Raw genomic sequence first — 26128 nt, forward strand, 5'->3', positions numbered from 1 at the left:
AAGTAGATAATAACGTTTTAAATGATTTTTCCAGTGGGAATATTATGCTATAATGACACACTCTATTCTTACTTCCTCCATAAATCACTAGTGACTTCCCTTAAAATGACCCCTTGCCTCCAGCCTCTTGTCTTTCAGACCATCCCCACATTGCCTCATCAATGTTCTTAAGCATATCAATCCTCTGATCAAAAATCTGCTGTTTCCTTGTTGCCAACAGAATTAAACCTTAATTCTTCTATGTCACTGGAGGTCTCTTATCAATCATTTTCCCTCCTTATCCTCTACTGATTGCCAGGCCAGTCACGCTCTGGGGTATAGTCATATTTCCTCCACTTGTAATGCCAGCTCTATTCCTCTCTACTTTTCTAACTCTTCCTTCTCACATTTCAGGGCTGGATTCAAACCCCACCACCTCCACTTCTACCCATACCAATATCTCCCTGTTATAAATTCCTATTGCACACTCACTGTACACTTCATTTGGGCAGCTTATTTATCGAGTGATTAATATGCATGTCTGACTGCACTAGATGCTTTGTGACTACAGAGACTAGAATAAGGTCCCTGCCCTGGTGGAGAAGACTTTGCTGCTTTATCATGATGTATTACTATCTCCTGAGGGCAAGGCTGTCTCCACAGTAAAATGTAAGTTCTCAAGTTCTGCAAGGATATCATGTTTAGAAAGGTGCTATGTACATCCTAGGATTTCAGAAAGACTTACTAAATTGAATTAAATCCTCTCTGTGTGTCTATCTCTGGGGCTTATCTACTAATTGAGGATGGTAGCTGAGCTGTAATAGCAAATTTGCTCTTAAATGGTCAAACCTAACAAAACTGGTCTACTTCAGCTATGCTGAAGGGGTAGGGGTAAGAAAGGAAAAACCATCCTAGTGTGTTGCAACATGGAAAAGCTGCTCAATCTAAGTCCACTCTCCTGGAGGGCCCCCTGGGTATAAGTGTAAACTGCTGCGGGGTGAAATCAAGTGGCTCAAAGCCCCACAAGTAAAGGAGGGAGGAAAGGCCAAATAAGTAGAGTAGGGAAGGAGAGCAACAGAAACTTCATCAGCCAGTATATGGACAGCAAGGGTCATAAAAAATGCAATGGCTTCTTTTGAACATAACCAAAGAGAAGCCAAGGTCAGTCGTTGGAAACTACAGTTTTGCACTTCACACATCTGTAGCGATAAAGGCTGATGTTGGCACGTTTGGTTTCCAGACACTTGTTCTCACAGGTAACAGCAGCCAGGCAGCTGCCCTGAGTGACTTTGGGTTCATCTCTCACACAGATCCCGAGCTGGAAGGATTGAAACAAGGGAATCCCCCAAACCCTGGTTCTCCTCCATGGCCCCCCGCCCCCCGGGACAAGTTGAAAGATCTAAAACCAGAACCAGAAAAAACTGGCGAGTTGGGGGCCAGGCAAGGATGTAGAAGAGGATTCCGCTGACTTCAGGCACCCTAGTCTCTCTCATTGTAAACCAGAAGTGTCTATTCGCTTGGTCTTTTCCACCAAGTCGAAAGATCCTCAGGCTGATCTAGGTGCCCGCTGAGTCTGGTTGCAGCTCCCGGCCACGATTTCCTCCCATCTCTTGCCCCAGGGTGGCGAACGGGGTCACCAGAGCCCCCTGGCCCGGGCCCCTCCGCGCGCCGGGGACAGCAAGGCTCGCGCTCCTCCTCTCTCGCGTCCCCTCCCCTCCCCTCCCCTCCCCTCCCCTCCCCTCCCCTTCCCTCCCTCCCTCCCTCCCTCCCTCCCTCCCTCGGCCAGTCCCTCCCCAAGCCGTGGCGGAGGTGGGGCCGGGCTTGGCTCGGCGAGGCCCGTGCATTCCAGAGAGCCGAGCAGCTAGAGCAACAAAGGAGCCGGGGAGTCGGTGGGAGAGTCGGGGGGCTGAGGCGCGCTCGGGCGAAGGTGGCTGCTGGGCCGCGGGCTGGCGCAGAGGGGAAGCCGGGGAGCTAGTCCCCCACCGCCGGCGCGCGCCTGGCCTCCATCGCGCGGCCGAGAGGTAGTTTTAATGGTGGGAGGGGGAATGGGGCTGGAGATGGGGGGCCCAGGGGGCTCCCGGGGCTGAAGACAACTTGGATTGCCAGGAGGAAGAGTAGAGAGGGGTGCATCCCGGCCGGGGCCTCCGCCGCCCAACATGGGCCCCCGGGTCCAAAGTTTGCGAAGTTGGGCGCCGAGGGCCCGCGGCGCGCGGAGCGTCCGAGGGGGCCCGGGCCCGGACCCGCGGGGCGCGCAGGTCGCCTGAGCCACCTCCGCGGCCCCAAGCGTTGCGCGTGCGGCCGGGGGGCTCCGGGGAGCGGGCGGGGACGCCGGGGCTTCTGCTGAGTTGGCGGGTTTGGCCATGGCCGCTGCCCGCCTCGCACGGGGGCCGGAGATCCTGCTCCTGGGGCTGCTGCTGCTGCTGCTGGGGGGCCCGGGCCGGGGGGCGGCCTTGAGCGGGAACGCGACTGGGCCTGGGCCGCGGAGCGCGGGCGGGAGCGCGAGAAGGAGCGCGGCCGCGACGGGCCCTCCGCCGCTGCTGAGCCACTGCGGCCGCGCAGCCCCCTGCGAGCCGCTGCGCTACAACGTGTGCCTGGGCTCGGCGCTGCCCTACGGGGCCACCTCCACGCTGCTGGCCGGGGACTCGGACTCCCAGGAAGAAGCGCACGGCAAGCTGGTGCTCTGGTCGGGTAAGCGCGCGGGAGCCGGAGCCGGAGCCGGGGCCGGGGCCGGGGCCGGGGCTACGGGGGTGGGATGCGGGACTCCTGCAAAGAACAGGCTCGGGCCTGAGCTGTGGCGAGGGCGGGAGCTGCACCCGGGAGAGTTGGAGGAACGCAGTCTGCAGCTCTGGGTGCCTGCCGTACGCGGGATGGGACCCTCGGGGGGGGGGGGGGGCGAGGCAGTGGAGGGAGCCGGTCACAAAAGGCCTGAGCGGGGTGGGTGCGCAGAGAATGGGAGGAATGAGGGGCCCATGAGGAGGGGGTTCAGAGCCTCGGGGAAGGACGTTTTTTAAGAAATGGGGCTGCTCCACCTAAGTACTGCTCTGGAAGCGGGGTCCTTGGGGATTCAAGGAGGTGTTTAGATCTTGGAAAAGAAGCCAACCGGCAAGTCGAGTTGGAGAGGAAAAAAGTAAAGATCCCGGAGAAGATTTAGGCATTGAGGGAGGGGGGTGGGTAAGAATTGAGTGAAATTTGTGACGGATACGAAACCCCCTGCTGTTGAGTAATTAAAAGTTAGCCAGAAATGTCCAGAAATCTTGTTTTGGGAGACAGGAAGTCCAGTGATCTCGTCTTGCTTTCTCGCAGGAGATTTCACTGTTTCCTCATCTGAAAAATGGGGACTCTAATCCTTGTCTGAGGTTGTGACGGAATGAGACTATTCTAAGGATTATTTGTATATTCTTTGGAAGTTTGGGTCCTCAGGCTGGTCAGAGCTGCAGAAGGACACTTAAGTCTATGATGTTGAGAGTCTGTGGGTACTTTCTCAGTGGTTTGAAATCCCAGAGCCCTCACCTCAGGATAGGATTATGGCCAGGCCTGAAAAACTGCAGACTGAACCCAAACAAATCCTTCCTTAGCAGTGGGGAGTGGATTCTCTCGCTACTTGTCACTCTTCTGGATTGGGGGCCTGAAGGGACTCGGGGAAGAGAACTGACTGGTCTTGTCATCGCTTGCTTCTAGTCTGCGTGATTCCAAAACTGTCCTTGCAAAAGAAAATCAAAAGTCAGGAGCCAGCTTGGCAACTTCTTTTGACAAGCCTTGGGTGCCCTACATCCATCTTGGTTCTGCCCTGGGGGCTAGTGATGATCCTGAAGGAGGAAGTGTATGTAGGCTGCAGGCCTGTCATTGTCAACTTGTCCACTAGAGTTCTTAGAGTCATTGCTGGATGTTGGACAAAGCCATATCATTCCTGGCCTGGTATCACTCTCTGGCAGATGCCAGAGGAGGGACTTGGAAGATGGTACCTGTGGTAGAGCTATATCCTTAGTGGGTATCAGGTTGTAAAGTCAGCAGGTAGGCAGAAATCGTGTGTCATCAACAGTGGCTTTGAAAAATCCATAAATTACCATAACGTGAAGTCTATGTCATTTTGCATAGATACTCTTTTTATGATAGTGTGTTTATATAAATGTGTAACATATAGTAATGTATAGTATATAAGAAGGGACATACCTAGAAGATATCATTTTAGTCTTTAAAGTTACATAAATGCTGGGGCACTTGGGGGGCTCTGCTTCTCCCTTTGCCTATGTCTCTGTGTCTCTCATGAATAAATAAAATCTAGAAAAATAAAGTTCCATAAATGCAAACGAACAAAAGACTGAAAGAATAAAAAAGGAATGCAGGGATCCCTGGGTGGCGCAGCGGTTTGGCGCCTGCCTTTGGCCCAGGGCGCGATCCTGGAGACCCGGGATCGAATCCCACATCAGGCTCCCGGTGCAGGGAGCCTGCTTCTCCCTCTGCCTGTGTCTCTGCCTCTCTCTCTCTCTGTGACTATCATAAATAAATAAAAATTAAAAAAAAAAAAAGGAATGCAAAAAAAGGTATAAACAGGTCTCTGAGCAAAAGAGCAAAAAGAAGCCTTGCGTTTAGGAGCCAGTTGTATGGAAAATCAAATTTCTCAGCACTAGACGCTCACCCAGTTCTGAGTTGCTCACACTGAGAGCAATTCATACCCCTGCCCCCCGCCACACATCTCTCTCTCCTTATTTTTTTAAAAGATTGTATTCATGTATTCATGAGAGACCCAGAGAAAGAGAGAGGCAAAGACATAGGCAGAGAGAGAAGCAGGCTCCATGCAAGGAGCCTGATGTAGGACTTGATCCCGAGACCCCAGGATCATGCCCTGGGCCGAAGGCAGAGATGCTCAACCGCTGAGCCACCCAGATGTCCCTCTCTCCTTATTTATTTTGCAGGGGCCCATGGCTGAATTCTTCTAAGTTAAATGCATGTGTGATGCTGCAGTCCTTTTGTACTTGCCATCAAATCAAGGAGGAAGGGTATGGATCTCTTTCCAGTCCATACTCCTGAGAGCAGCTGCTGAGTAGGCAAAAGTGGTTTTGGCAGGAAAGTTTAGGAGTTAGAACCATCTGCTAGCTGGGCGCTTTCGATCCTTACTAGCTGTGCTTCTGGGGGACAGGGTCCTGCAGGCGTGCCACCCTGGAGCCCAGGTCTTTAGTTCACTTTGAATTTTTTTCTGCTGCCATCATCCCTTAGCTCAGTCACATGTGTTTTCTGGTTGTTCTTTCTGCTGGGTATCCTGGGCAGTGGGACCAGAAGCAGGTGGTGGTGCAAGCTGGGTCAGTGGTGGGTACAATGAATCAGAGTCAAGAGTAAGAATCACAGACAGGCCTTTGGCTGGCAGCCTCTGGCAAGTGATTTGTCCAGTCCTGAGTGAGTGGTCTTGATTTGACCATGTCTAAATGGTCAGTTTCACCTGGCTCTTGGAGGTGTTTTCGTGGGTGAAGGATGAAGATGATCTAAGTGGTCTTCATCTGTAAACTTTTGAAGGTAGACACTTGTTCTTTGTTTGTTTGTTTGTTTGTTTTTTTAAAGCCTCGGAGTTCTGAGTACCCAGCCATCTGCTCAGTCGTTAAATTAGGCATTGGGTGGGGATCCCTGGATGGCGCAGCGGTTTAGCGCCTGCCTTTGGCCCAGGGCGCGATCCTGGAGACCCGGGATCGAATCCCACGTCGGGCTCCCGGTGCGTGGAGCCTGTTTCTCCCTCTGCCTGTGTCTCTGCCTCTCTCTCTCTCTCTCTCTGTGACTATCATAAATAAATAAAATTAAAAAAATAAATAAATAAATTAGGCATTGGGTGCTTGCTACATGTCATCCTGGATCAGGTTCTGGGACATATAAAGACAAGGAATACAGACATGATCCCTGCCATCAAGGGAAGACCACAGACAGCTTTAGCAGTTCCCGTAAGAGGTATTGTGACAGGGTAGGGTGCTGAAGGAACACAAAAGACTTTGGGGAGCAAGGGAGACCCTCCCCAGAGGAACTGACCTTTCACCTATGACCTGAGAAATAAGCAGGAATTAGCTGAGCCAAGGAAAGGTTGAATGGGAAGGAATAGGAAGAGGAGACAGCCTCAAAGGTGAGGAGGTGAGAGGACTTGGTACTTTTAAAGAAGAGTGCAAGAATTTTAGCTGAGCTGGATCAAAGCATGTGAGGGATAGAATTATAAGAGATAAGACCTAGAGTGTTAGAGAGTAAAGGAATTCCTACCTCGTATTAAGAAGTTTGGATGTTATCCAGAAGATAATAAGGAGCCACTGAAAGCATTTGAGCAAGGGAGAGATGTAATCATATTTGCATTTTAGAAAGATCTCTTTGAGTATTGTGTGAAGAAGCCATGGGAGGAGGAATGGCCTGGAGCCTGGTTGCTTGCTTAGGGAATGATTGAAGTAGTCTAGGTGAGATATGATGGAGGTGGAGGTCCAGGTGAGAGATGATCAGGTGATAGGCTGGAGGAAGTGGACAGGTGCCAGAAATCCAAGTTAGAACCAGTAAGACTTGCCAATGAGTTGGATGCAAGGCATGAGTGAGCAGGAGGACCTAGGATTCAGGCTTGCAGAGAAGGTGGTATCATTCCCTTTCACTAAGCTGGGAATGCTGGAGGAGGAAAAGGTTTAGGAAGAAAGCATGGGGACACCTGGGTGGCTCAGCAGTTAAGCGTCGGCCTTCAGCTTAGGGTGTGATCCCGGAGTCCCAGGATCGAGTCCCACATCAGGCTCCCTGCATGGAGGCTGCTTCTCCCTCTGCCTGTGTCTCTGCCTCTCTCTCTGTGTGTCTCATTCATAAATAAATAAAATCTGGGCAGCCCCAGTGGCCCAGCAGTTTAGCACCGCCTTCAACCTAAGGTGTGATCCTGGAGACCCGGGATCGAGTCCTATGTTGGACCCCCTGCATGGAGCCTGCTTCTCCCTCTGCCTGTGTCTCTGCCTCTCCCTCTCTCTCTCTGTGTCTGTCATGAATAAATAAATAAAATCTTTTTTTTTTAAATAAAAATAAATAAATAAATAAAATCTTAAAAAAAAGGAGGAAGAAAGCATGGATTCAGTTAGGCGTGTGAATTAGAGATGCTCAATGGACATCTATGTGGAGATTACCAGCAGATTTGGAATAGGAGTTGCTGAAGAGAGTGGTCACTCTGTGTTTCCTCATCCTTGACTGCTGAGCCTTTGGAAGTATGCCACTGAGTGAGGAAGTTGCTAGCTCAGGTTGGACTGGTTTCTAGATCTGTATAGAACTCAGGTCCTCCTGTATCTTTTAACCCTCTGGACTTGGGCCTGTTCAGGCACTCAGCATCTTTCCCCCAGGATAGCTTGACATGTGTCTTCTTAGGCATTCCAAGCTGACCAGACAAACATAATATCCAGGCCACAGTCCACCTTGGGCCAAATCTGGTTTGGTAAATGGGCCGAGAAAGCAGAGACCTGCGGCTGGTGAGGGAAATAAGTCCCTGACAACCAGCACGTAGCCTCTTAGACCATTGCTGTGCTCTGTGTGTGCATAGTGATGTGTGGCCTTGTCACCCAGCCGGAGGCTGCCAGTAGAAAAGAGCTGGAGAAGCTGAGAGGAATTTCTCTTTTCCTCTCCGACATCTGGTTGAGCAATGAGAGGAAGGATGCTGGTGATGGTGGTGGGTTGTTTGCAGGGGCAGATCAGAAAGAATTCCCCTAGAGCTGTTCCCAAACCTGGCTGATGATGATGAGAATCAGTTAAGATATATATATATATTCATACTTTCCATATATATATATATGGAAAGTATGAAAATAGAAGAAAGCATCTACGGGCCCAAGTTTTCATTTTTGCTTTAGATTTTTGACTTTTTAATTAATTTATTTTTAAAGATTTTATTTTTGGGGCACCTGGGTGGCTCAGTGGTTGAGCATCTGCCTTTGGCTCAGATTGTGATCTTGAGGACCTGGGATCAAGTCCTGCATCGGGCTCCCCGCAGGGAGCCTGCTTCTCTCTCTGCCTGTGTCCCTGCCTCTCTGTGTCTCTCATGAATAAATAAATAAAATCTTAAAAAAAAAAAAAGATTTTATTTTTAAGTAATCTCTACACCCAACATGGGGCTTGAACCCACAACCCCAAGATCAAGAGTTGCACGATCCTCGACTCAGCCAGGCAGGTACCACAAGATTTTTAATTTTAATTGTGCTATGCCGCATGCATACAGAAATTGCATAAAACAAAGGTATTAAATAACAAATAATTGGGCAGCCCCGGTGGTGCAGCAGTTTGGTGCCGCCTGCAGCCCAGGGCATGAGCCTGGAGATCTAGGATCGAGTCCCACGTCGGGCTCCCTGCGTGGAGCCTGCTTCTCCCTCTGCCTGTGTCTCTGCCTCTCTCTCTCTCTCTCTCTGTCTTTCATGAATAAATAAATAAAATCTTAAAACAAAAACAAAACCAAATAATTATAAAGTGACACCTGAGTCAAGAACTAGATCATGGGATCCCTCCTTTGTCTTTTTCAATCATATTTCCCTCCCTTCTCTTCTAGAAGTACCCACTACCCTAATATTTTTGATTATCATTTCCTTTTTCTTCTATAGCTTTATCATCTAGTTTTGGAATCCCTAATCAGGATATTTAGGTTTTGAATGTTTTTGAGCTTTATACAAATCACGATATGTGTATTCTTTTATGTCTTTTGTGTCTGGCTTCTTTTGTTATTTCTTTTGTAAGATTCATCCATGTTATTGCAGCTCTTTTTTTTTTTTTATTGTCACACAGTATTCCATTGTAGAATATATCACAATTTACTAATCTGTCTTGTTGTTGTTAAACATTTAAGCTGTCCTCAGTTTTTGGCCACTGTGAATACCATTGCTGTGAGTATTCTTCTATGTATATCCTGGTGCACCTGGGTCAAATTTCCCTAGGTACCTACTTAGAGGAATGGGATCACCAAACAGTATGTTATGCATATGTTCAGCTTCTTTTTTTTTTTTTTTAAGATTTTATTTATTCATGAGAGACACAGAGAGAGAGAGTGAGGCAGAGACACAGGCAGAGGGAGAAGCAGGCTCCATGCAGGAAGCCAGATGTGGGACTTGATCCTAGGACTCCAGGATCACGCCCTGGGCCAAAGGCAGGCGCTAAACCCCTGAGCCACCCAGGAAACCCCAGCTTTTTTTTTTTTTTTTTAAGATTTTATTTATTTATTCATGAGAGATACACAGAGAGAAGCAGAGACCTAGGCAGAGGGAGAAGTAGGCTCCCCACAGGGAGCCTGATGTGGGACTCAATCCCAGGACCCCAGGATCACAACCTGAGCCAAAGGCAGACACTCAACCACTGAGACACTCAGCCGTCTCTGCCTTCAGCTTTACTGGGTAATACGAAACAGTTTTCCAAAGTGGTTATACCACCTTAGATTCCCCACTTATCTTGTAGAAGAGTCACCATCACTCCACATGATTCTTGATTATTGGTGGTGTCAGCCTTTTCCCTTTTTATTTGTGGTTTTAATTTGCATTTCCCTGATAACTAATGGGGTTAAGTACCATTTCAAATGTTTATTGGCTATTTGGATTTCTTTTATGAAGTGTCTGTTCGCATCTTTGGCCCATTTTTCTATAGGGCTGTCATTCTCCTAAGATTTCTAAGAGTTCTTTCTTTATGCTGGACAGGAATTCTTCATTGGTTGTATGAGTTGAAAATATTTTCTGTGCCTTGCCTTTTAATTTTCTTTGTGTCATCTGTTAACAGAAGTTCTGAGCTTTAAGATAGTCATTGATTAAAAAAAAAAAAGATAGTCATTGATAAAGCTTTTTCTGATTAGTACTTATTGTCTTCTTTTAAAAAGTCCTTTCATTGGGTAGCCCGGGTGGCTCAGCGGTTTAGCACTGCCTTCAGCCCAGGGCGTGATCCTGGAGACCTGGGATTGAGTCCCACGTCAGGCTCCCTGCATGGAGCCTGCTTCTCCCTCTGCCTGTGTCTCTGACTCTCTCTCTCTCTCTCTATGTCTCTCATGAATAAACAAATAAAACCTTTAAAAAAAAAAAAACGTCCTTTCATGGAGTACCTGGGTGCCTCAGTCAGTTAAGCATCCTAGTCTTGGTTTTGGCTCAGGTCATGATCTCAGGATCCTGAGATCTCCTTGCAGGGGGCTCCCTGCTCAGCAGAGAGTATGCTTTCCTTCTCTCTCTCTCCCTCTTCCTCTCCCCACCCCCACTCTTGCTCACACTCTGTCTTGCAAATAAATAAATAAATCTTTTTAAAATGTCCTTTCATAACATAAAGTCATGAACTTATTCTCATGTTATCTTCTCAAAACTTTTTTAGATTTTCCTTTCAATTTAGACATACAATTTACTAGTTTCATTTATATTTCATTTAGTTTCAACATAATTTGTTTTTTGTTTTTGTTTTTTTTAGGTTTTATTTATTTATTCTTGAGCGACAGAGGGGGGCGGGCAGAGACATAGAGAGAGAGGCAGAGACATAGGCAGAGAGAGAAGCAGGCTCCCTGCAGGAAGCCTGGGGACTCGGTCCCAGGACCCCAGGATCATGCCCTGAGCCAAAGGCAGATGCTCAACCACTGAGCCTCCCAGGCGCCCTCAACATTATTTGTTAAAAAGAATATCCCTTCTCCAGTCTTCTGCCATAAATCAAATGTTCAAATATCTATTTGTTTCTGGGATCTTTATTCTGTTCCATAGTTCTATTTTGTCTATCCTTTGCCAATATGTGCCATCTTAATTATCATATCTTTATGGCATGGTTCTTCACCTTCTTTGAGCTATGAACCTCTTTGGCAGTCTGATAAAACCTCTGTGCCCTTTCTCAGTATCATATTTTTAAATTTATAAGGTAAAACACATAGGATTAAAAAGGAGCATATAGGATTACAAAGGAAATGATTTCTATTGAAATATAATTATCAAACATATTAAAACAATTTTGTGATCTAACATATATGTGCTTCTTTACTAATAAACTGAGTAAGATGTACTATGTGTTTAATAACCACCATAATATCAAGGTGGAGATGAACAGTAACAATATTTTGAGATATCTATAATAAAAATATCTAATTTCCATTCATGACAAAAACACAATACTGATAACATAGTATGTGGCTTACACCCATAATTGAAGGAAGGGCTAAATTTCTATTTGATGTAATTTTTTTCTCATTCAAGTTCACGGGCTCCTAAATTCTAAGAATCCTTTTTGAGTTCCAAGCCAAGAACCTCTACCATTCTTTTTTTTTTTTTCCAAAGATTTTATTTATTTATTCATGAGGGAGAGAGAGAGGCAGAAACACAGGCAGAGGGAGAAGCTCCAAGCAGGAAGCCCGACGCGGGACTCGATCCTGGGTCTCCAGGGTCAGGCCCTGAGCCGAAGGCAGGTGGTCAACCGCTGAGCCACCCAGGCATCCCCTCTACCATTCTTATAATGCTTATAGTATTTATGGTACAGCAGTATTTAATAGAGTCTGGACTATTCTTGACCCTTTGTGTTTTAATATAAAAATATTTGGGAGCACCGGGGTGGCTCAGTGGTTGAGCATCTGCCTTTGGCTCAGGGCATGATCCCGAGATTCTGGGATTGAGTCCCACACCAGGCTCCCTGTGGGAAGCCTGCTTCTCCTTCTGCATATGTCTCTGCCTTTCTCTGTCTCTCATGAATAAATAAATAAATTAATTTAAAAAATAATTATTGGTAATTTTGATGGGGGTTACATTGAGTATACAGACTAATTTGGACAAAAGACATCTTTACAATACTTAGTCTTCCAATCATTTCATTATATATTTCTATTTAGATCTTTTTTCATTTTTTTTTTAAATTGTGACTCTTAAAAAAAAATAAAAATAAATTGTGACTCTTCATCATTAGAAGGCCAGAAGTTTCCCTTTTTTTTTTTTCTAAGATTTTTATTTTTTTATTCATGAGAGACACAGAGAGAGGCAGAGACACAGGCAGAAGGAGAACCAGGCTCCATGCAGGGAGCCCGATGTGGGACTTGATCCTGGGTCTCCAGGATCATGCCCTGGGCCGAAGGCAGGCCCTCAACCGCTGAGCCATCCAGGCTGTCCCCCTTTCTTCCTGTCTACAGTTCTGTCCCCTTCTCTTCTCTAGAGAGCTTCCCCCAACTCTATGGTTGACATATTTATATTTTTAAGCTTAATTACTTCTAAAAAATAGGTAGTATGTACGGGGCAGGCCCTCAACCGCTGAGCCACCCAGGGATTCCCCTAGGTACTTGGTTTTTAAAATACTATTCTAAATAGTTCCTTTAATATTTCATTTTGTTTGTTGCTGGCATATAGAAATACAATTGATTTTGAACCCAGTAAACTAGCTAAATTTATCCTATACACATAGCCATCTCATTTGTAAATAATGAGTTTTGTGTCTCTCTTTTCAAGCCGCGTGCCTTTTAATCTTTATTGGCTTAATGCACTACTTAAGATGTCCAGCTCATTGTTTAATACAAGTGATAAAAGTAGCAGCATTCCTTATCTCTGACTTCATATCTGTATTCTAAAGTTTTCCCATCTGTGATGCCTGGGTGGCTCAGCCATTGAGTGTCTGCCTTCAGCCCAGGGCGTGATCCTGGGGTCGGGATCAAGTCCCGCATCGGGCTCCCTGCATAGAGCCTGCTTCTCCCTCTGCCTCTCTCTCTGTCTCTCATGAATAAATAAATAAATAAAATCTTTACAAAACTAACTAAATAAATAAAATGTTCCCATCTTTCACCATTACTATGATGTTTGGCATAGGTTTCTTTTATCAGATTAAGAAAGTGTTCTTTTGGGGCACCTGGGTGGCTCAGTCATTGAACATCTGCCTTCAGCCCAGGGTGTGATCCCGGGGTCCTGGGATCCAGTCCCACACCGGGCTCACTGTAGGGAGCCTGCTTCTCCCTCTGTCTATATCTCTGCCTCTCTCTTTGTGTCTCTCATGAATAAATAAAATCTTTAAAAAAAAGTGTTCTTTTATTCCTAATTTGCCTATTCTTTATCATGTTGGACTCTATAGACTACTTCTGCATCTACTGATATGATCATATGATCTTTTTTCTTCTTTAATCTGTTAGCGTGGTAAATTGCATTGATTGAATTTCCTAATGTTAAGCCAATCTCAGAACAATGGTTTTCAACCATCTGATCATCAGAACCACACAAAAAGTCATTTTTAAAGCTTAAATTGTGGCAAATATTTAAGAAGTCTATGAATATAAAAAAATGCCAAGATTAATAGAACATCTGTGTCTTTATTTTTTCTGTTTCATGTTTTTAATAAAATGAAAGAAATAAAACAATGGATAAAATTGATGTCCCTTTCTTCCTTTTTTAAAAATTTTATTTTATTTTTATTTTTTAAAATTTTATTTGTTTGTGAGAGACAGAGGCAGAGACACAGGCAGAGGAAGAAGCGGGCTCCATACAGGGAGCCCGATGTGGGACTCGACTCAATCCTGGGTCTCCAGGATCAGGCCCTGGGCCAAAGGCAGGCGCTAAACCGCTGAGCCATCCAGGCTGTCCCCCTTTCTTCCTGTCTACAGTTCTGTCCCCTTCTCTTCTCTAGAGAGCTTCCCCCAACTCTATGGTTGACATATTTATATTTTTAAGCTTAATTACTTCTAAAAAATAGGTAGTATATACGAGCTGTACAAAATTCAAAAGTAACAAAAGTTAAACCCCTCCACTTCTGCTTCCAGCCACCCATTTCCCCTTCCTAGAGGCAACCACTAGTACTGGTTTTTGTGTGTCCTTTTAGAGATAGCCAACATATGTATAAATGTAGATGCATCCTTAGTCTTTTTCCTCCTACAACAAGTAGTAGTCTGCTCTTCGGGCTGTTCTCACTCAACTATCCATTTAACAAGATGCACTGGAGGTAGTTCAATTTCAATGCAAGTGGTTCAACCTTGCGTAGTGTTGTATTATATTGATATATGGTATCTTACTTATGTGGCTGGTCTCCTATTGATGGCTATGCATTCTGCAGTTTCTCCTCTTTTGCTGTTACAGTTCTGCAATGAATAATTTTATGTATTATCTTTGTAAACATGTGAAGTGGGATCGCTAGTATAAAATTTTGATAATGCCAGTTTCCACAAGTGTTTACTAATGTCGGTTCTTACTAAAATTATATATAAGTGCCAGTTTCACCCACATTCTTGTCAACACAGCGTTTTCAATTATTTTGATCTTTATCACTTTGAAAGTTGAAAAATTTATCTCATTATAGTTTTATTTCACATTTAGTTTATTAAGAGTGATGTTAACGGGTACCTGGGGTAGCTGAGTTGGTTGAGCTTTGGACTCATGGTCTGACTCTTGGTTTCAACTCAGGTCGTGATATCAGGGTTGTGGGATGCCCGCCCACACACACATACACACACACTCTCTCTCTCTCCCCCTCTGCCCCTCCTCCAACTTGCACTCTCTCTCTCTAAAATGAATAAATAAAATCTTTAAAAAAAAGAATGAGATTGAATGTCTCTTTATGTGTTTAAAGGTCATTTGTATTTGAACTTTGTCTTTTGCCCATTTTTCTATTGGATTATGAATTTCTTATTGATGTGGAAGAGATTCATGTACATAAGGAAATTAGCTCCTTACCTGTGATATGTATCAGAAATATATTTTCTCGGGCAGCTGGGGTGGCTCAGCGGTTTAGCGCTGGTTTCAGCCTAGGGCATGACCCTGTGTCTGCCTGTGTCTCTGCCTCTCTTTCTCTCTCTCTTATGAGTCTCTCATGAGTAAATAAAATCTTTAAAATATATATATATTTTTTTCTTAAGTGTATTGCTTTTCTTATGATCTTGTATTTTACTCTACTTATCTATTTTCCTGAAGTCTTTTAAAATCTTTTATTTTGTAGCTTCTGAGTTTTGTGTCATACTTCAAAAAGCCATCTCTACTTCAAGATTTTAAAAACCATTTCCCATCTTTTCTTCTGGTACCTTAATTTTTAAAACTCATGTAGTTATTTTGATTCCTCTGGAATTTATTTTTATGTAAGAAATGGAGTAAGAATCCATTTTTTTCCCTAGATAGTTCCTCAGTTGTCTTTTAAGATTTCTTTAATAATCTGTCTTTTCCTTGGGGAGTTTATTTTTAAGGTACAAAACAATATTTAAAATGAGAAAAAAGCACCTGGGTGGCTTAGTTGGTTAAGTCTCTGCCTTTGGCTCAGATCATGATCCTGGGGTCCTGGGATAGAGTGCTGCAGGGAGTCTGCTTCTCCTTCTCCCTCTGCCTGCTTCTGCTCTCTCTCTCTGTCAAATAAATAAATAAATAATATAAAAAATAAATTGAGAAAAGAAAAAACAAAATTCCACATCTTTAGAAGTTGATTATTGCAAATATCACAAAATCCAGAAAACTAATATTTTTATTAATCAACTGCTTGCTGCTCCTTTGGAATAAATTTTACTCTAGTAAGCTTCCTCCATTTTAAATATATTGTTCAGTAAACATCCAGTAACATTCACTTTATTCTTTGTTGTACAATTCTATGAGTTTATTTTTTAAAATATTATTTATTTATTTATTCATAGAGACAGAGAGAGAGAGAGTCAGAGACACAGGCAGAGGGAGAAGCAGGCTCTATGCAGAGAGCCTGACGTGGGACTCGATCCTGGGTCTCCAGGATCACGCCTGGGCTGCAGGTGGCGCTAAACCGCTGCGCCACTGGGGCTGCCCCAATTCTATGAATTTAGACAAACACATAGTTATGTAACCAGCCGCTACACTCAAGATAGTGACAATCCCTTCAGACCCAAATATTCTCTCATGCTGTTCCCTTGTGTGCAAATTATCCTCCTACCTGCCCCCTGGCAACCACTGCTGTGTTCTCCACCTGGACCCACTTGGTCAGAACTCTTAAGAGGGGTTTTCTCCATCTAGAATGATAGAGGTCCCCAGATGATTTTGATTTGGTCAGGTCTGGGGACAGTTGCCCGAGAACATTGCTTCTTGACAGGAACTTGCTCTGTGCCCCGGAATAGGCTTTGTGGTATGGGAGCTGTGAGTGGTCAGAGATTTCAGATGAGTAATAACACCTAATATTTCCCGAGTGCCTGTTGTCTGACAGATACCATGCTAACCACATTCAATGCATTATCTAACTCTTCACAACATTTCCACGGGGTAAATCTATTATCCGAATTTCACAGATGAAGAAACTGAGGCTAGCCATAAGGTAATCTGCCCGAGATCAAACAGCCAGGAAATGGTAGAGCCTAGGTTTGAACCCGGGGAGGTTAATTGTAATGCCCATGACCCATATCATTCTACTGTATTGCCTCTTTCCCAAAAAAAGAACAAGTATCTGCCCCTACCACTGTAGCTTGGTAATGTGGCAGTCACCCAGTTTGGTCTCACATCCTCAGAACCTTCTCCTTTTTTTTTTTTTTTTTAAGATTTTATTTATTTATTCATGAGAGACATACACACCACACACACACAGAGGCAGAGACACAGGCAGAGGGAGATGCAGGCTCCCCACAGGGAGCCTAATGTGGGACTCGATCCCAGGACCCCGGGATCATGCCCTGAGCCAAAGGCAGACGCTCAACCACTGAGCCACCCAGGCCATCCCTCAGAAGCTTCTCCTAAGACAACTTCTTGGGTGAACAAGTGTTCCGAAGCAGGGATGACTCGGGAGTGACAATGGGGGCCCAGCCACTGGGGCAGCAGGGTAGAGGCCCTGGGTTGGGGCAGGGGTGCTGGGAGATCTCCATCTCTTTCTGTCTTGCTGACAACATGTTTCCTCCTTCTGCACTGGACAGAACCTCCTCTGTTTCTCTCCATCTGATTTCCTGTTTCCTCCTCTGGCTTTGGAGTACCTGGCTCCCCTGACTACTTCTTCTAAAGCTCCTCCCTGTACTCTGTTTCACTTCAGCTTGGTAAGAGGGTCAAGGATCCTGGGTCTGGGCAAAGGGCAACATCTGGTTCTGGTGCATGGGCTTTGTGATGGGGGCGGGGTGGTGTCCCACAACCTCCCTTTACCCTAGAAGAGACCTCTGAAAGGTTTTAAGAATGCCCCGACAAGGTAAAAGGCAAGTCGACCTGGGGTTCTCAGCAGGGCATTTGGAAATGGGGGCTGTTTTTTTTAAAAAACTGGAATCACAAATACATACAGAAAAGTGTATGGATCACAGGCTTGCTTTTCACAAGGTGAACACATACATGTAACTGCAGCCAGATCAAGAATTAGAGCATTACCAGCATCCCAGAAGCTCCCCTTCAGACCCTCTTCCAGTCACCAACTCTGGAGTAGGGCAAAGGGGAGCATTTAGGGGTTCTCTTGGCACTTAGTGGAAAGAGTCTAGGGATGCTAAAAGCCCTACACTCTAGCGGACAGTCCTAGAGAAGACTCATCCTGCCCAAATGCCCTGTTGAGAAACCCTGCGCCTGACAGCCCTGGCATTGTGGCAGAGACTTGCCTTAGGCCTGGGAATGACTGTGACTGAGTCAGCATGAGGAGGGGTTTCACTGCAATGTGCCCACACTGTTGCCTCCCCCCAGGCCTCCGGAATGCCCCCCGCTGCTGGGCAGTGATCCAGCCCCTGCTCTGTGCTGTGTACATGCCCAAGTGCGAGAATGACCGGGTGGAGCTGCCTAGCCGCACCCTCTGCCAGGCTACCCGAGGCCCCTGCGCCATCGTGGAGAGGGAGCGCGGCTGGCCTGACTTCCTGCGCTGCACCCCTGACCACTTCCCCGAGGGCTGCCCGGTGAGTGCTTTGAGGGGCAAGCCCTGGGCATAGGGCAGGGTCCAACAGGAGGCAGGAGCAGGGCAGCCCCACAGGCTTCTCTCCTAGGAGACCTAAATCTGCAGCCATGGGGTCAATGAGCCACAAAACCAAACTGACACTCACTGACTGGGCCAGTCTATTGGGGATTATCTGTTTATTTATAAAAGGCAGCTGTTCAACAAATATTTTTTGAGCATCTACTCTACCAGGTGTTGGGGAGTTTCGGGAGTCATGGACGACAGGAACTCATTGGCCAAGCAGTTTATGGTGTATTTAGAGAATCAAGGCACACACACATAAAACAACTAGAGATACCAAGACAGGTGTGATCTCATTCTGGTGGTAAAGGAGAGCTCACAAGTAGTAATAATAATAATAACAGCAATAATATTAGTAATCATGCTAGTTATTACTATTTACTACCTGCCAAATGCTATAGGAACAGTTTACATCTATTTATTCATGTAACCTTTAAACCACACAGTGAAGTAGGAGCTGCTATCCTAGTGTTGGGGAAAGTGAGATAACAGAGAGGTCGAATAATTCACCCCAGGCTATTGATATAATTTGTCATTGAGTGGTAGGGCTGGGATTCAAACGCTGGAAGGTTGTCTCCAGCCTGGGCTCTTGGCACTCTGCCATGCTACCCCTCTGCCTCGTATTAAACCAAGGGTGCCCCTGGGCCTCCTGCTCCCTTTTGCACTGCCCTCTTCCCTTCCCTTGTGCCAGAATGAGGTGCAGAACATCAAGTTTAACAGTTCGGGCCAGTGCGAGGCTCCCTTGGTCCGGACCGACAACCCCAAGAGTTGGTATGAGGACGTGGAGGGATGTGGGATCCAGTGCCAGAACCCGCTGTTCACGGAAGCCGAGCACCAGGACATGCACAGCTACATCGCGGCCTTCGGGGCAGTCACAGGCCTCTGCACACTCTTCACCCTGGTCAGCCGATGGCAGGCCTGCGGGCGGAAGGGTCAGGGGAAAGGGGGCCTAGAACGTGCAGCCTAGAAAGTGGGAAGGAAGTAGATTGTCACTTGGCCCAGCTATTGGGGCAGAGGGAGGTGAGGAGGGGAAGACCTGGTGGGGTCCCTGGGACAGGGTCTGGATAAGAGGGGTTTAGGGTTCAGACTAGGGTATCTATGGCAGCAGAATCACCCAAACCTCATAGAATGGACCCCACTTCTCTTTTCTAGGCCACATTTGTGGCCGACTGGCGGAATTCAAATCGCTACCCTGCTGTCATTCTCTTCTACGTCAACGCGTGTTTTTTTGTGGGGAGCATTGGCTGGTTGGCCCAGTTTATGGACGGCGCTCGCCGGGAGATTGTCTGCCGTGCAGATGGCACCATGAGACTTGGGGAGCCCACGTAGGTGTCTTGGGGACCCCGAAATGAGGGGAGGGGTAGAAAGTTGAAATGTGTGTTTCCCACAAAAGATACAGGTGGGGATTGAAACCGACATTTGAGCGTAGGATTCAGCTCTGCCTGTCGTGCCCAAAGTTTGCAGCATTAGGGCCGTGAATGTTTGCATTTACTCCAAGGGGCATCCTTCACACACTCTTCAAATCTGACCTGAGTCTTGTACCTAAGCCCTGACTCCTAGGGAACCTCCAGACCTTAGAAGCCAAGGGTCTGGGGACAAGGTGGAGAGAGCTGATAAAGGGAGTACAGAATGACCTCCCCAGGTGACCCTTCACATGTCTGCACAGCTCCAATGAGACCCTGTCCTGCGTCATCATCTTTGTCATCGTGTACTACGCCCTGATGGCTGGTGTCGTCTGGTTTGTGGTCCTCACCTATGCCTGGCACACCTCCTTCAAAGCCCTGGGCACCACCTACCAGCCTCTCTCTGGCAAGACCTCCTACTTCCACCTGCTAACGTGGTCACTCCCCTTTGTCCTTACTGTGGCAATTCTTGCTGTGGCCCAGGTATGGTGACTGGTGGGGGCCTGGGGACTGGAGCGGGCTTGGGTAAGGGGGCCAGTGACCAACTCTGTCCCTCCCTCCCACCTTCTTCCCACCGCAGGTGGATGGGGACTCCGTGAGCGGCATTTGTTTTGTTGGCTACAAGAACTACCGATACCGTGCTGGCTTCGTGCTGGCCCCCATTGGCCTGGTGCTCATTGTGGGAGGTTACTTCCTCATCCGAGGTGAGTGAGCACCAGGCCAGCACCAGTTGGGCCACAAAATGCGCCATGCGCCTGCTCTGTGTAAGTGGGAGCTAGAAGCTGCCAGCTTCTGCTGCCTTTGCAGCAGGACCTCAGTCAGCTCCCACAGGGTCTTGCTGGTAAGTGGAAGGTGCCTACTTTCAGCAGAAACAGTGTCATGGCACCTGGTGTGGGGCAGCACCTCTGTGCCGGCCAGAGAAATGCAGGCCCTTTCTCCAGAGCCTTGAGCCACAGCTCACAGCCTGTTGAGCAGAGCCCGAGCCCCGGCTCAGCCCTTGGCCAGCTGCACTCATACGGTGAATAAACTGGCCTGTCCACAGCAGCCAGCTCGGGCCTTCAGTTGTGTGTGTGTGCACCCTGAATTTATATATGCCCCCCATCTCTTGGAACTTGGCTCCTCATCTGCTTTCCACCCACAAGTTTCCACAACACGCACAGATTCGTTGTTCCCTGATTTCCCGTCTGGAGCCACCACCTCCACAGTAAGCCTCCGTGTCTTCTTAGCTCATTTTTGTTGCATTCTCTTTGTAAACTTCAGTTTCCTCCCCCTGTGCCGTCAGCCTTCTGTTCAGCCCACCTCTTTTTGGCAGAGTCTCCGGGCCTCTGATTTATGTTTTGTATCTTTGCTGTCCTGTACGGTAGCCTCTAGCCACATGTGTTGAAACGACTCCAGACTGAGATGTGTCATCAGTATAAAATTGTATTGCAATACAGAGCCCAAAGAAAGTAAACTACCTCATTAATAGTTTGTTATATGGAGTACATGTTGAAATGATAATATCTATTGGATAGCACTGTTCTTGCATCTCTTTATGCCTTTTCCATCAGCACAGCTTTGACCTGGCTGCCTCATTTAGGGGTAGCTGGGGCCAGGACCAAGGCGCCTTCTGTCTGGGCTCTGCCCCAGTCTTTCCAGTACACAGCACATCTGCCACCAACTATGCTCCATTTCTCAAGTGTCTCCAGTTCCTCAAGCTTTAAAGCATAGGAGTAATCAGACTGGGGACTCCCTGTCATACCCATCCCTCCCGGGAGGGTGGCCTCACCCTACTAATGTCTGAGGTCTCTCTTCTGTTCAGGAGTCATGACTCTGTTTTCCATCAAGAGCAACCATCCTGGGTTGCTGAGTGAGAAGGCTGCCAGCAAGATCAATGAGACCATGCTGCGCCTGGGTGAGTGGATCGCAAGGCCTTTGGCCTGAGGTACTGGCCAGCCCACCACTGTACCCTCCTGGGGCCATGGGACCTGCAGGATAGGGTCTTAGAAGAGTAGTGTCAGTGGCACAAGTTAGCAGCCATGGGGTCAGGACAAGGCTTTGTGTGTGTGTGTGTGTGTGTGGTGATGGTGGTACCAGCTCAAAAGGGCACCTTCTTGGAGAAAAATTCAAATTCATGCCAAGACTACTTTCCCATGCCCACTGTGCCACAGTTGTCTCAAGTGCCCTTCGGGCCTTATTTTGGAGAATACAGCAAACTGAGCCTAGCATGGATTTACTCCAGACTCAGCTATGTTTCAGGCCTAACTGGGGCAAATACCTTGTCCCTACTGCTGCTTCCACACCTGGGATTGGTAATGCTCTGTCCCACCCTGGCCCTCCACAGGCATTTTTGGCTTCCTGGCCTTTGGCTTTGTGCTCATCACCTTCAGCTGCCATTTCTACGACTTCTTCAACCAGGCTGAGTGGGAGCGTAGCTTCCGGGACTATGTGCTGTGAGTACAGGGCCTGGGGCTTGGGGGCAGCAGCCATAGGAGCTGGAGCCAGGACTGCAGAGATAGCCCTTTTACCGTTCAGCAAGGCTCTGCCAGGTGTCCTCCTCCGATGGCAGGTGAAACTGCCCATCGTGCTCTGGGTGCCTGAGATGTCCTTTGCTCTGTAATTTGCAAACACGGCAAGCAGCTCTCCTACCCTAGCTCCACTCTGCCCTCCTCTCTGCATGAGCCACTGTCGGGCTGGTGTGTTTGTAACTGGTAAGCTCTCTCGTGTTTGGGCTTCTCTGACGACTCTGTGTTGGCCATAGAAGTCACTCTAATTCTCAACGTACTCTTTACAGAGCTTATTATAGAGCCCTGCACAGAAGCAGTTACCTCTCTATGATAGATTAACAACCTGTTAATACTTGCTAGCTTTGTCTGTGCTTTTTTGTGTCACCACGAGGATGAATCTGAGAGTAAGGCAGCTCACCCGCTGAAAGAAGAGCCACACTTGCTGATGGCAGGAATAGCAGTTACAGTGCTCATTAAAATGGACACCAGTCCATGTCCTGACTGCCTCAGGCTCTTCCTTAATGGCTTCAGCTTCCAGTCTAGGAAGCTTTAAACCACACTAATGCCTGGTCCTCCCACAGAGATTTGATTTCATTGTCTGGGGTGTGACCTAGACATTAGTAGTTATTAAAAGTAACTCTAATGTCCCAAATGACTCTACTGAGCACCCGGGGTTGTGAATCATTGCTGTGGGGGCTTAGCGCTTTCTAAAGTCTTTGGGTTGATTATTTGGGTCCCCACCCAAGAGACCCAGAAAGCCTCACCTGTCTGCTACCCGCCCCCCGCCATAGGTGCCAGGCCAATGTGACCATCGGGCTGCCCACCAAGAAGCCCATCCCTGACTGTGAAATCAAGAATCGCCCTAGCCTCCTGGTGGAGAAGATCAACCTGTTTGCCATGTTTGGAACCGGCATTGCCATGAGCACCTGGGTCTGGACTAAGGCCACGCTGCTCATCTGGAGGCGCACCTGGTGCAGGTGGGATCAGCAGCCAGCTGGATCTGACCTTATGCCCTTCATTTCTCAAGCTTGATGTCCCAACCAATAGGTGTTGTGGGCTCCACGATCTCCCAGCACTCTTGGGTAGGCTAGTTTTCTAAGAGTCTGCGCTGAGATGCCTAAAGCTGCCTCCTCTGTGGCTCACCACTGCCCCCTGGTGACACCTCCTGCCCTTGGGAGGACCAATCAAGTGCTGAGCCAGCTGCTGCCAGCGTCTCTTAGAAGAGTAGACTGATTTGAGTGATTTGAGTACTGAGCATACAGGAGCCCCAAATTCTAGGCCCACTTCTTTGCAGAGGTCTCTACTCCTCAAAGTCGTGGAGGGAATGGCGTCGTCACTGGTCTTTCACAAGATTGGATGGAAGTGGCTGCTCCTTCACTCCCCTCCCCCACCTCTTCTGCTCTCAGGTTGACTGGGCAGAGTGATGATGAGCCCAAACGCATCAAGAAGAGCAAAATGATCGCCAAGGCCTTCTCCAAGCGGCGTGAGCTGCTGCAGAACCCAGGCCAGGAACTGTCCTTTAGCATGCACACTGTCTCCCACGATGGGCCTGTGGGTGAGCTTCAGGCCCCTTTCCTCCACGGGAGCCACTCAGCACCCACAGTACCTGGGCCCCATCTCACTAGGCTGGTGTGGACACGTGGACTGTCTGGAAGGCTGGGAGGAATAACCCCCACCCTCGCCCCCGGCCTCTCCTCACACACTCAACTCTCTCCAGACCCCTTCCATCCCTGGCTCCTCTGCATTGTTTCTGTCCCTGGGTCTGCTTGCTGATACTTTGGTCTCAAAAGGACTCATCTCCCTCTCCCTCCTTCTGTCCTCTCCAGTTCCAGGAACTGGCTTTCAGACCTCTAGCAAGGCCCTACTCTTCAGACCAGGACTGGGTAGCTCACTATGATTACCCTGGGTGGGCCTTCTGGGCTCAGGGGACGGTGAGGGAGCTGCTGGGGAAGGTAGATGTGCTAAGTGAGGGAGGAGCCGTCATCCAAGAATTGGGCAGTCATGATTCCTTAGCCTTTCTTTTCATCCCCACAGCGGGTTTGGCCTTTGACCTCAACGAGCCCTCTGCTGATGTGTCTTCTGCCTGGGCCCAACATGTCACCAAGATGGTGGCTCGGAGAGGAGCCATACTGCCTCAGGATGTGTCTGTCACCCCTGTGGCAACTCCAGGTACAAGGGGGTCAGGCTTCTGTAGAAAGGTGGGGGGCATGGAGGCTGGGGGTTCTTGGGACAGGAGGAGGAAGGAAAGGCCTTGGGGGGTCTAGAGTGTGGGGCTGAAGCACTAGAGACCTACAGTTGTGTCCCAGAGCTCAAAAGTAGGGGTGCGAGGAGAGAACGGGTGGCGTGGACAGAGCCAGCATCCCAAACTCAAGTTCTCTCTCCTGCCATCAGTGCCCCCAGAGGAAAAAGCCAACCTGTGGCTGGTTGAGGCAGAGATCTCCCCAGAACTGGAGAAGCGTCTGGGCCGGAAGAAGAAGCGGAGGAAGAGGAAGAAGGAGGTGTGCCCACTGGCACCACCCCCTGAACTTCACCACCCTGCCCCTGCCCCTGCAGCCAGCGCTGTTCCTCGACTGCCTCAGCTGCCGCGGCAGAAGTGCTTGGTTGCCGCAGGTGCCTGGGGAGCTGGGGAATCCTGCCGACAGAGAGCTTGGACCCTGGTCTCCAACCCTTTCTGCCCAGAGCCCAGTCCCCTGCAGGATCCATTTCTGCCCAGCGCCCCAGTTCCCACGGCCTGGACTCAGGGCTGCCGGCAGGGGCTGGGGCCCATTCACTCCCGCACCAACCTGATGGAGGCAGAGCTCATGGATGCAGATTCAGACTTCTGAGCCTGGACAACGGGACCTGGGATAGGAAAGAGGAGCAAATACCATTCTGAGGTTCTTCATCCTCCCTGAGAGTGCTTCCCCTGTCTTCCGGAGAACCTGAGTGTGCAGTGCCCTCCCAGGAGAGCTCTCTCTGTCTGGCTCATGGCAGCGGGACTGTGGGAAAGGGCCTGACATCTCCACGGGTAGGCCTCATCCAGGGAAGGGCCCTGGAGCTCGGGGTCCTTGTTTCTGCCCCGCCAGCTGGAGTCTGGCTGGCAGTATCCACCTGCAGCAGAGTCACGGGCTATGCAGAGCTTGAGCGGGGGCAGTGATGGTGGAGGCAAGGGTGACAGTACCCAGAGTGAGCTGTGGTAGCCAATGAGGCAGCCAGGCCCAGGCCTGGCAGATAGCACTGGCTGCCCTTTCCTGGCACTTTCAGACCAAATGTGTTTATTGTGTCATTAGCCCTTTGTCTAGATGGGTACAGGGCTCCCTTCTCTCTCTTCCCAGTGGTTGTGGAGCTGGAAGTGCCAGTTCCCATAGGGGCTCTAACCTCTCTCCACAGGTGTCCAGTTGGCCCGACCCCAGGCCAGTAACCCCTCCTGTGTGCTCCTGTGCCCTCTTTCCCCTTTCCCACTCCAGGCCAACCTCTTCCTGTTTCCTGTTTGTTGAGTAGAACCCAAAACAGAGGCATGTTCCATCCCACCCCTACCCCTCCCCTTGGTGCTGGGCTCCATCTCCAGGTGAGAGATTGGTTCAGCTATGGAGCCTGGCCTGGTGTAGAAGCAGCAAGTGATAGGGAGCGTTTGGGCCCCTGAGAGACACGTGTTCTCTCTTCCTCTCATCCTTCCTGTGGGGGAATGGATCCTCTGACTTGAGGGGCTGCCCTGGGAGGCTGCTGGAGCTTCAGCCAGGCAGGAAAGCTTCCTTCAACTTCTGCAACTGGTGGGTGAGGAGATCCCCACCTCTCATAACCCCTAACTATCTCCCCCAGGCCCCAATTTCAAGAACCAGGCAGCAGGAAGCCTTAGGAGCTAGCTGGGTTCCAGATTGGGGAGAAGAAATACAAACAGTAAATAAAAGGTTTTTGTATAAACTCTCGGTGTGCTTCTTTTCCACAGGCCCTTGGGAGGGGCACCTGCCTGGCTCAGGCAGTAGAGCATGCGACCCTTCATTGGGGGGCCAAGAGTTTAAGTCCCATGTTGGGCATAGAGATTACTTAAAAAAATAAAGTAATATCCATAGGCCCTGGCCTTGACCTGTTTGCTTGGTCCTTATCTCATTCGTCTCCCACTTCCTCCTCAGGCTATTCTGAAAGGCCAACAGCTTGGTGCTATTGAGGTCAGGACTGACAGATCTTAGGCTGACGTCAGCTTAGTGCACTGGCTGTCCTTCCCAGCCAGTAGGCTCCATATGGACAAAAATTCTTCTGTGGCCACAGCTGCCTCTCTGTGCACTGACTATAAGCTGACTGAGCAAGAACATGCAGCTTGCCCCTGGAGTGACCATCGGAAGTGTCACTACACCCTGCTAGGATAGATGAGCATGGCTCCTGTGGCAATCCTTGAGCCCCACCTCCGGTGCTCTTCCTCCTAAAAGGGATGTCGGTAGGACCAATGCTTTCTGATCCACAGCTTCCTCCCCTGGGTGATGGAAGGAATTCAGACTCCTCGGAGGG

At 48.4% G+C, this 26128-nt stretch overlaps 1 protein-coding gene across 2 annotated transcripts; it reads left to right on the forward strand.

Moving 5' to 3' along the window:
* Positions 1 to 2321: 2321 nt before the first annotated feature.
* Positions 2322 to 25546, forward strand: SMO (smoothened, frizzled class receptor). 2 transcript variants are annotated; one of them, XM_072784524.1, is made up of 13 exons: positions 2539 to 2667; positions 16754 to 16870; positions 17493 to 17698; positions 18449 to 18658; positions 18910 to 19082; positions 19424 to 19643; positions 19741 to 19864; positions 20962 to 21054; positions 21484 to 21592; positions 22438 to 22623; positions 23053 to 23201; positions 23681 to 23815; positions 24038 to 25546. In XM_072784524.1, exons 3-13 carry the CDS (start codon positions 17552 to 17554, stop codon positions 24469 to 24471), a joined length of 1980 nt encoding a protein of 659 aa, XP_072640625.1. In that variant the 5' UTR covers positions 2539 to 2667; positions 16754 to 16870; positions 17493 to 17551; the 3' UTR covers positions 24472 to 25546. The 2 variants fall into 2 exon arrangements, with proteins under 2 accessions (XP_072640624.1, XP_072640625.1); XM_072784523.1 differs by lacking the exon at positions 16754 to 16870 and having other exon boundaries at positions 2322 to 2667.
* The last annotated feature ends 582 nt before the right edge of the window (positions 25547 to 26128 follow it).

Source organism: Canis lupus, chromosome 18 (genome assembly GCF_048164855.1).
Source record: "Canis lupus baileyi chromosome 18, mCanLup2.hap1, whole genome shotgun sequence".
In the NCBI taxonomy this organism is placed as follows: Eukaryota; Metazoa; Chordata; class Mammalia; order Carnivora; family Canidae; genus Canis; species Canis lupus.